Here is a 10974-nt window from a genome sequence, read left to right on the forward strand (position 1 = left end):
TGAGAGTTACAGTACTGGTGCCATTTCTCATAAGCTGAGCACTTTATAAACATTGGCTGATGTTAAGAACATTCCTAGTTGATAAGTGAATATTACACAGTCTTTTTCTTGTGGGTGAGTGTACTGGGTCTGGCTGGGATGGAGTTAACTTTCTTAATAGCAGCCACTATGGTGCTGTACTTTGCATCTGTGGCTAAAACAGTGTTGATAACATGCCAGTGTTTTGGCTACTACGCTTGCACAGCATCAAGGCTTTCTTCTTTCCCCCTGTCCTCTACTGAGTAGGCTGGGGTGGGAAGATTGATTCAATTGATACATCTGTCAGGGGACCTAAGCAGTCACTTCATTCCTCTGCTTTACTCGTGTGCCTCTTTTGCCTGTTTATTAGAGTGCCAACACCTCGAATACACGACTGTCTTTTGTGATGTATTTGCACAGTCTCTTGAACAGAGGGTACCTGGTCTGTCTGTCTCAAAGTCTACAGTTGCTCCAAATCATTGTAAAAGCAACGCAACATTTCTCCTTTCCTGCTCCAGATTCCTAACCTTCCTAACCACTTTCTGTCATATGTATCTGACCACTGCACACAGTATACTTTTCTTGCCTGCATAGAAACAGCTGAGGTTATTTGTACAGGCCTGGCAAGCATGTCTTATCTTGAACATTATCAGGCATCTGAAATGCAATTACACAGTAGGGAGCCAAGTCTCAGAAAATGTGTCTGTGACTTTTCATAATGTTCACTTCACTTGTACAGTATGCCAGTCTGACCAAGTATAACTAAACTCTTATGCAGCCTGAAAAGGATTCTGCTGACATAAAAAAGAACATCTCTTCAACAAAGTACATTGTCAGGAGGCCAAAACCTACACCCTGGTCTGGTGCAGAGGAGTACATAATGTTTCTTTAAGGCATTTTTTGAATGAAGAGCCCAGTGTAGCCCAGAATTAAAGCCACCCCTGAACTGGTTCAGGTTATAGCAACAGCAGACAGCCTCCTGCTGCTATCATGTGGCCCAGAGCTCATGGAAGAGTATGCACTCTGATCACGGCCTTTGACAAGCCCTACAGAGGAAGCTGGGTAGCAAGTTGTCTTTGGATATAGTCACATTACACAGCACTAAGCTTCTTGACTAGGCTCATTAACTCAGCCTCAGTACTGTGCTAAATGTTCCAGTGTAATAGGATGTGAACTGTGTGAACTGTTTACAGGTGATATCATATATGGTCGGGTGATGGTGGATCCAGTGCAGAATTTGGGTGATTCCTTCTACTGCAGCATCGAGAAGGTTTTCCTATGCACAGGAGCTGATGGATATGTACCCAAATATAATCCATCCAACACTGAATATGGGTGCCTTGCCGATTCTCCATCCCTTCTGTACAGGTTTAAGATTGTGGTAAGAGTTCTAATTCTGGGACGATGCAGATATATATTTTAAATTTTTTTTTCTAATTTCTTTTTTGTCCGAAACCAACTGTTCTTTAAAATGTTCTCAATGGCACCATATTTGTGACTCAGGCTCCAGGCTAACATGAACTGATGAAGGCAGTATCTTAACTTTCTCCCTCCTGGTTCTATTGTTAATCTTTCTGGAGACTCTCATCATTTAGAGTTTGACCTAAGTTAGAATCCCAAGATAGGCTTTTTCTCTGCATTGTCTATATCCATTGACCATAAAGGGAATCTTAGGAGACATGCAAGTTAAGGACTGGAATTTGTTTCATCTTTAGCCATCCAAAATTTAGTGTATAATGTAAAGTTACTCATCCAGGTTGCCTCTGTAGTCAAAAGGGAAAGAGAGATACCTCTAAAGCTGGCTTAGAATATCTGAGATTATTTCTGTTCTGAAAATAATTATAGAGTAAGCCTAGATGACTACAGACCTGATGCCCAACTTTTAGAGAGTTAACTTTAAGATGATTATCTAATTATCTAAACTAATTTATGTGAATGTCTGTTAATAGAAACAAAAGGTAGCTTCTTTAAACTGAGAAATAGACTTCTTACTTTTATTTCAGACCACATTTATGTATCTTTTTTATTTTAGAAATGTAGCTATGGTTGTTCTGTGGTGTTTTCTCCTTGTATTTCAACAAAAAAGTCTTCAGACAAAAGATTAAATAGAAGTTAATACAAGTCAGATGTGACCACAACTGCTTCTCATGTCTTTTCCCTTGATATTACACTGGATTGCATAAAATAGCATGTGTAAATTACAAAATTTATACATTGCATATAACTATTAGAACTGTTTTTCCTAGAATAAATGAATCTGTGTTTTGCAAACTTTTTTTTTCCCTCCATGACCGTGTAGGACAAAGCTCAGCCGGAGACACAAGCCACAAGCTTTGGAAATGTGCTTTTTAATGCAAAACTTGCAATAGATGATCCTGAAGCAATTCCGTTAGTTAAACAGCCAGGCTCTGATGGATTTAAAGTAGACTCAACTCCTCTATTTCAGGTATGATTTCTGTAACTTTTCAGCAAGAGTACTGAACCAAGAAAGAAACACTTGCACAAGAAGTGTTGTTAATAGTAAGTCATATTGAAGCCAATAGAAAGATTTATTCTGATTCCAGTGACAGTCAAACAGGATTTTAAATGCTTAAAATTTCTAGATATAAAATTTGGAGCACTTATTAAAATATTTTGGTAGGGATACTATGCTTTTCTCTCACTTAATTCCACAGTCTAACCAGAAATTATACAAATTATTCTTCTGCATTTCTTCGAAGAACTTGATAAGCTTCTTGTTACACAGCATTGTTTTATTGCTTCTCACTTGTCAAAGACAAAAAAATAAAAGAATCATAAGCATTTATAGTGAACTTCATCAAAGTCTAGTTGATACTCAGAATTTTCGGTGCAATTCTTTCCTTGCAAACTTGCACGTTGTGAAACATCTGAGCCCTGGAAAGCCTAGAAATTGACAACTAAAGGGTGCGACTACTTCTTAATTAAATCTAATCCTTCAGCTCTGTGCATTCATCCCTTTGATCTATATAACCCAGTCAGAAGTTGTCTCTTCATTATTTTTCTCTTTAGTATTTGCAAAAGTACATGCAAAACTCAAGTGTATAAATTAGTAGAAAAAATATTGAGGAGAGTTTAATCCTACTCCTGGCCACTTCAGTATTAAAAGTCCCATTGTAAGCAATGGAATATTTAAGAGAACGGCCTACTTACCAGTATAAAAAGGGTTTCATAATCTGCCCCCATGAAAATGAAACCTCATTTGTTATATGAAGAATCCATTTCCAATAATACAGTGATTTTTGGTCCTCCTTCTGTCAAAAGAATGAGAATATGAAGAAACAACAGTATATCCTGAGAAAGACTTGGAAAAACAAGAGTAAAATAGAAAATGTGTTATTTCTCACAATAACAGAACTTGGCTGCAACCACTGAAATTATCAGCCAGTAGCTTTAAGACAGTATTCAGGCAATCCTACTGGACCTTGTAGAGGCCAAATTTATTATGTATCCAGAAAAGACAAGACAAATTCAAGAAAGATAGCATCATCTCATGCAGACTGCAGGGAATCATGCAATCACAGAATGGATGAGGTTGTCAAGGACGTCTGGAGATTGTCTGTTCCAACAGACAGGCTCAAAGCAGGGTCACCTAGAGCACATTGCCAAGGACCATGTCCAATTGGATTTTGAATGTCTCCAAGGATGGAGACTCCACAGCCTCCCCGTTCCAATGTTCAACCATCCTCACAGTACAAAATTGTTTTCTTATGTTAAGATGGAAATAGAGCCACAGCCAAGGCCTAGTCAGCTGGCAAGTTAGGCCTAGAAGATCCTCTTCTGTGGTTTGTCTACATCTGAGGTTCTTTGTATGGTCTTTGGTACCAACAGTACCAAAAAAATGCCAAGGCTATGCTTCTTCATCTGCACCTGATAGGCATAGAGTCTGGACATGGAGAGGAATGGAGACTACACCCTATTAAAATTTTGGCTGAAAACATGACTCCTCTGGTGCACATTGGCACATAGTGAAGGGTTATCTGTGCATGATTTTGAAAGTACTTGTCCAGGAAATCAGTTCAGAACAGTGACTGATTTCATCTGTGTATAATGCTGTCCAGATTCTGTATGTTTGTGTTTAAATACAAAAAATTTTGTCTTTCTAGGTGTCTTTGGGTAGGGAGTGGTATGTCCATACAATCTACACTGTACGTTCAAAAGAGAATGCTAACCGCGGAATTGGCAAAAGAAGTGTGGAGCACCAGTACCACTCGCTCTTTAGTGGTGGGAGCCAAGGAGCATCCACACAAAGACGTCAGAAGAGGGGAGTTGAGCAGGACCCAGAACTTGCAAAAGACATTGGAGTAGAAAACAACCGAGGAACAAACATACAGCACATAGCACTAGATCGCACCGGCAAGAAACACATTCCTCAAAGGGAGGTTGCAGTCAACGGCGTTCTCCCCAGGGAACTGAATAACCAAAGTGCAGGGGTCAGCATAGTCACAATCATTGGTGGAGCTGCTGCCATTTTCCTTGCCATCTGCTTAATTGCAATCATCATTTTGCTGCTAAAATGGAAACAAAGTTCTGAGAAGAAGGAAGCCACAAAGGAGTCGGGCAGCAATGAACCAATGATGCTACAATATAATTACAACAGCGACAGCTCAGAGGTTTGATTCCAAGACTGCAGGATTCAAGCCAGAGTCTCCAGAGTGCCTCAAAAAAACTTGAACTGCACTTTGTTAGCAGCAGGTCATGGTGACTTATGAGGAATAAAGAGTTCATATGCTTCTAAGTGTACTTGAAATTTTTTATCCTGAAGTCTTGCTGCCATTATCAACAATAGAAGAATCCATACCGAATCTCCCACTTTGCATGAAAGGTAATCCTGATGGCCCTATATCACACACTAATCTTAAGCAGCAATTCAAGGAACTGCATTGTAAGGGAGAGATTTTTGTTTTGGTTTTGTATTTTCTGACATTAAAAAAAGCAGAAGAAGCTATCCAAAGGTGCTATATATCCTGTCTGCAATAAGACAGGAAATCTGTTTCTTTGGAAACACAGAATACTTGAAAGGAGAAATCCTTACACTCTTCAGTTAAATTTTGTACTGTTTCTCACAAACAACCCAATGTCTACAATTAGTTTGAAAGGTGATGAAATGCCTTAGGCATGAATCCTCCTTCCTATAAGCTTTTGACTTCACTTAAGCTATACCAGTGATTTTTTTTTTCTTCACTTATATGTAACTGAACTTTTTCAAAAGACAGCTAGATTAGACAGCATAACATTATAAACAGTTGCATGTCACAGGATGCAATACATACTCTTTTCTGCAAATTCTTATTCAGCTATTTAATCTGAGAATTTTTTTCCTTATTTATGTTTATATAAAGCCAAAGAATGCAACAAATCCAGAAAGAATTTTGTTTTTCACAGAAACTGGATGCTTATGTCCTCTTAAGTTTATAATGGATCTTGGAAGTGTTGTAAGGTAAATTATATTTGGTAGTGCATATCCACTGCTGGGAAATGCAAGCATTAGTATTTCAGTACCTAGAGAAAATCATAGAGTTAGATTTAAAACACAGAGGACAAGGTTCTGCCTGAACTGAGCCTAGGAATGATGATACTGAATCCAACATGTAATTGCCAGTTGCCATATTAAATGGTAACAAAAAGTGAAGAAAAAAATTAACATTTGATGGAATCAAGGAGTATTTATTACTGTATAATCATAGCACACCTTGACAAACGTGCTGGGTCATTGTTGGGCATTTTTTAACAATTGACTACTTTTGCAAGAGTAATTCTCATTTTCTCTCAGCGTTCTTGATTTAGGTGACATGACAGCATGATGTTCCACAGAAGTTTGGATCAGCAGTGTCCCATGTCAGTTCTTATCCAGACAGGACCTGTTCTGTCCCAAAGATATCCTGCGAAATGCTTGGCTATGAAAGCTATGTAACCTTCAGGACAGATTGCCCCATTTGTCACACTAGCATAATATAAGTCCTTTCAAGTCAATAGAGTTAAACTATATAAACTATATAAAATCTGAATCAGGCTGTTGAGACTGCTGCTAAAATACCTGTTCCCTTCCACCATCTTGTGATGGTGGCTGTGGGCAGCCCCCAAAGTATCTTCAGCTGCAATACGCTTGGCATTTGGTATTCTGGGGACCAAGCTGCAGACATCTGCGTTACCTGAACAGGATCCAACTTGAAAGCAGCCTGGCTGCAAGCACACAATGCTGCCTCTGAACTAAAAATCTATCCAAAAGGCTTCCTGGCCTGGCTGTGGTGCTCTGTCAACACAGATAGACCTGACCTAGTAATTCCGCACAATCATCCTCCGAGCCATAAAGACTCAGAAATGTTGAGGTCTCCTAGCGTAGGATTATCTGTGCTATGATTCAAGGTACAGTGTGAATATACCCACAGAGGGACTTGTGCTGATATCTCTTGCTCTGGATTTATATTGTTATGACTTCACTCATTTAATAAGATTTCATCAATTTTTCACCAAATTAATTAAAGTTGCTTGCAAGCAAAATCTTTTTTTTAATTATTATTTCTTTTTATAAAACCACATCAAAAACCATGTGTTCTAGAAGCCAAATATTTAGCCCAGTAAACAACTTCATCACTGCTTTGAATAGCATCTGATTACAACTCTGTAAAATGTTTAGGGTAATGGGGATTATCAGACTAATGTTCTTCTAACAATACATAAAATAATAGTGCAAACTGGTGATAAAGAAAAATACAAAGTAAGCACTGAAAAGCTGGACAAGCATGAGTAAGATTCATGAGTCAGATATCAAAGTCCTCTCCCTGGGAAAAAAATCTCAATGTTTTCAGTAAGGTCTGCCAGATTTGTCCCATTCTTAAGAAATGGGATTTCTTACAATTCAGTGAACTATAAATACATCTGTAACAGCATGCCTTTTTTATTATGACTTCAAGGTTTTAGATTTCAGCAAACATTGGAGGCTTATTAACATTTTCCCTTCTACTTAACAAGTGGACTTCTTTATACTAACCTGAATAAGTGCCTCGTTCCCAGTTATGTGCACAAATATGTTAATATTTATCTATCCATGCAATAAACTGAGTATTTTATATATATATATTTAATCTATTTCCAGATTATGTATTCAATCCTCTTTTCCCTGGAGATGCTTATTCTGCTAGCAGTAATACGACTTGTTAAACCATTTACACAATAATTACTGTGTTTAAACTTGTTATCAAGCTGTCAAAAATCTTTCCATGCATATTTATTTGGAACAATTTTTTGCTTATGTCTATGACTCTGATATTTGACACTTCTATCAGGAAAAAAATAAAACTACTTTGGTTTTGGATACTGATCTGAAATTTGTGTATGAATATCACTGTGGAGAGGGGTCAGTAATGCAGTGTTAAGACAAATTAATTTGTCAGATCGATGGAAGAACATAAACTTACTGCTGTGTTTGCAATAAAAGTCACTGCTGTGTTCCTGAACTGATTGTTTTCTGGTTGTGAAGTGTTCAGCACAGGGGTTGTTTTTTAATCATTGTGGTTGCACTCAGGGCTCACAGAGGGATTTTTGTTTCAATTCCAGAAGATCAGAAATCTCTAGATATCTGCAAGTCCTTTGTAGGTTGGATTGCCATGTTCCTGTGTGCTGGAGGGTTTACTGTGTTAGACTTACTGACAAGTGAACACGAGTCTACAGGAAGCAGTTCTCTTGTTCCTGCAGCGCTGATGTTGCTGTCAGTTGTTTCTTGTGCCAGCTCATTAGATTTTTTTTTCCCCAGTGGCAAATTTATCAGGTTAGAAATATATGAGATGGAGACACTTCAGTGAAACTTTTGTGTGTGTGTATATATATATATATATATATACACACATACTATGATGCAGAAAGTAAAAGCAACTCTGAATCTTTCCCCTCTCACCCCACCCCTTGTAAACTGGCCAGCACTGGCCTCTGATTTCTATGTGAACTTAAGCAAGCACCCACCTCCTTCACTGTCAGAAAGGCTATACTTCATGGCTAGTTACGTGAGTGACACACTATATATTTACCAACTGCTATAACAAGAATAAACTAGCAGGCAGTGATTCCTGCTTTGCTATGTCTATTCCCTTCTACTACCTAAACTTGCTCATGTGGATAATATTCATAGCAGTTACTTAGACTGATCTGAGCCATCTGATGTCGTATCTGTGAGATCTATGTTGTGATTTCTGCCAGGGCAAATCAGACTGGAAGTGTTTCTATCCTGCTCCAATATAAATAGCTATATATAATGTAAATGAATAAAGAATCTGGTCACAGGACTATAGCACTATCAACAAACCAAAGGGCATTTATTTCCCATGCTGAGATCATCCACAGTGATCAAGTCATGTCCACATTTGTTTCGGCACTTAGTGGAATTCTGATACTACTAAGGTGTCCAAGCATGTTCCAGCAGGTCCAGGATGACTTTGTCTTCACAGCCCAAGCATGGTTACATTTCAGCATTTATAGGAGTCAGGGTTTTTCAATGCATCCTCACTGGCTTTTGAAAGAATGATTCAGCTCCTACCCTGAAAGAATTCAGCTCCCACCACTGAATGCTTTAGCTTTGAAAGCTGTTCATTAAATTATTCTCAAGCGATTAGCTGTTTGAATTTTCTTTTTCTTATTTCTTATCTCAAGAGATAATCCATTCAGAATTTACCCTGCACTACTATTGCTTTGGTAAGTAACCACTGACTTCCATTAAAAATGAAGGGAACAGCTGGAAGATTCTTAAATGATGCATCTTATTTCATTTCATGGCCAATGCTCAAGCATGCAATGGATTCCCGCTATCTCCTGTTACATGCATTTTCATGAAACAATTTTTCCTGAGTGTAAGTTTACATGTAAAGCACGAATCTGCTGCACAAGTTAAAGTGCTCCAGTTAAATTAGTGCAACTGGAAGATCAGGTATAACAATAGCATCTTTTTGACCATTTTTGTAGCAAAAGCTCTAACTCAGTTACCATGGAAGACAAGAGGAAGCATTCTGGATAAGTGCATGATGTATCCATCTCTTTATTAATGTCTGCTTTTCTTCCTTTTGTATTCCCTTCCCAAAAAAAGCATATAATGGAACTAAATGAGACAGCAAATGACAAAAAGAATGATAAAAGTTAAGAAATGTCTTCTCCATAAGGAGAGATTAAATACATAAGACTCTTTTCCACTCTTCAGCCTCAGAAAGAAATACCCAAGGGACAGTATTATAGAGGTGCATTAAATCCTGAATGTTACAGAGATGATAAGTAGGGAACAATGTTTCACTGTTTCTTGTAATATTTTAGAAAGGTTCCACCCAACAAAATTTGCTGGCTACAAGGATGAAACAAGTAGGCAATACCTAATCATCTGACCTAAAATTAAAATTGCTAGACTCATTACTGAAGGATGATGTGTATGCCAAACTAAAAAAGAAGTGAAATTCATGGAAGAAAAGTCCATTACAATCAGCTATTTGTTTCAACAGGTAGTTCAGAAAGCCCAGACTAGAAAAAGCTGGGACGATTCAGGAAAAGGATCAGGCTGTTAATCTTCTCTTTCCTTTCTCTTCCCTACAACTCCACTACTGGGCACTGTCAGAGGCAGATCACTCAACCCAGAAGAGCCACTCTCATGCCCTAATAGTTGTACAAAGAGCCACCAGTCCCAGGCTTGGAATTGATAATATAAAGTACAGAAAATATAATGTGGTGACTTTTTTTCTTGGGGTAAGAGGGAATGAAAGTTTCCATTTGCCAGCAGGTCTGTAACAGCTAGCTTACCTGCACCTCACATCTACCTAGACCTCCCGTTGACCACTGCTTGAAATGGTAGCGTGAGTCAATAACCTTTTCCTGGCGCATATCCTGTGAAGGCATATGATCTGAACAGAACAAGGTAAAGGATCTGGAGAGAGGGAAGTGGAGGGCAGAGGTAAAAGATACTGTTGATGATTTTATTTGTCTTATAAAAATGCTCCATTTATTCTTTGCTGTTTGTAACAAAAGCTTCAAACAATATTTCTTGGGTTTTCAAGTGTCTCTTTCACTGATGTATTTTTTTCTTATGTTTCTAATGGCACCAAAATGATCTTGGCAGGAAAGAAACATAAATACGAAATCCTTTAAAAGTAGTAGCTCTTGGGGATGTGGCTGGACTTCTCTTCCATTTCTTGGCAAGAGACTTGGATTTCAATACAGCAAGCTACACTGTGCCCCACAGGGACTGGTCGCCAGTATTGTTAAGTCTGTGAAACAGAGGCTGGAGTAGGATCTGGCTAATCATTCAGAACAACAAAAGCTTCTGTCTTTGGGGACAAAATAATGTTGATAGGCCAGGAGGTTGGCTTCATAGGACGTGTCCTCCTATGCCCACATCTCATAGCAGCATCACACAACAGTGCCACAGACAACCTCATCAACAGTGTGCCTCACACAGTCTCCTGGAGACAGGATTCCTGGCCTCCCATTGTCAGGATCCTGAAACACTCTTTCCCAGTAGGAGGAAGGGAAAGATTTGTATCCACCCTCAAAGAGCATCAGGCGGAGAGAGAGATTTGTAACGGCTCAGCTGCCCATGTAAGGTAATCAGCAGCTGCCCATGCATCACACATACAGCAATTTTCATGAGCCCAGGAATTAGCAGAGGTGCCACATGATTCCCTCAATATCCCATGCAACCCTAATGCATCAGAGTGTGCAGTATACAGCACAGGCACTCTCAGGGCTCCTCTGCACCCTGGAAGGCTTCTTCCATCTCAGGTTGTAATTTTAACCACTAACTCACCATGCTACACAGGGAATGCGCGCATTCATGTCACGTCTTCCAAGACTTCAGAGGCAAAAGTCTCAGCAGACCACGTTCACTTCACTTAAATTCCATTCAGATCCTAACTCAGGTGAACTTTAGTAACAAGGTCCAAAAAAAACCCCATTTATGTACTGTACCAT

General features: G+C 38.8%; 1 protein-coding gene across 1 annotated transcript in view; it reads left to right on the forward strand.

Annotated features, from left to right (window-relative positions):
* Positions 1–4655, forward strand: part of FREM2 (FRAS1 related extracellular matrix protein 2) — a 135783-nt gene extending 131128 nt beyond the window's left edge. Inside the window, exons 22-24 of the mRNA XM_010572814.1 lie at positions 1212–1399; positions 2318–2464; positions 4143–4655. Of these exons, the coding sequence (XP_010571116.1) occupies positions 1212–1399; positions 2318–2464; positions 4143–4655 (848 nt within the window). The remainder of the gene's footprint in view (positions 1–1211; positions 1400–2317; positions 2465–4142) is intronic.
* The last annotated feature ends 6319 nt before the right edge of the window (positions 4656–10974 follow it).

Source organism: Haliaeetus leucocephalus, unplaced genomic scaffold (assembly GCF_000737465.1).
Source record: "Haliaeetus leucocephalus isolate CR32 unplaced genomic scaffold, Haliaeetus_leucocephalus-4.0 Scaffold351, whole genome shotgun sequence".
Taxonomy (NCBI): Eukaryota; Metazoa; Chordata; class Aves; order Accipitriformes; family Accipitridae; genus Haliaeetus; species Haliaeetus leucocephalus.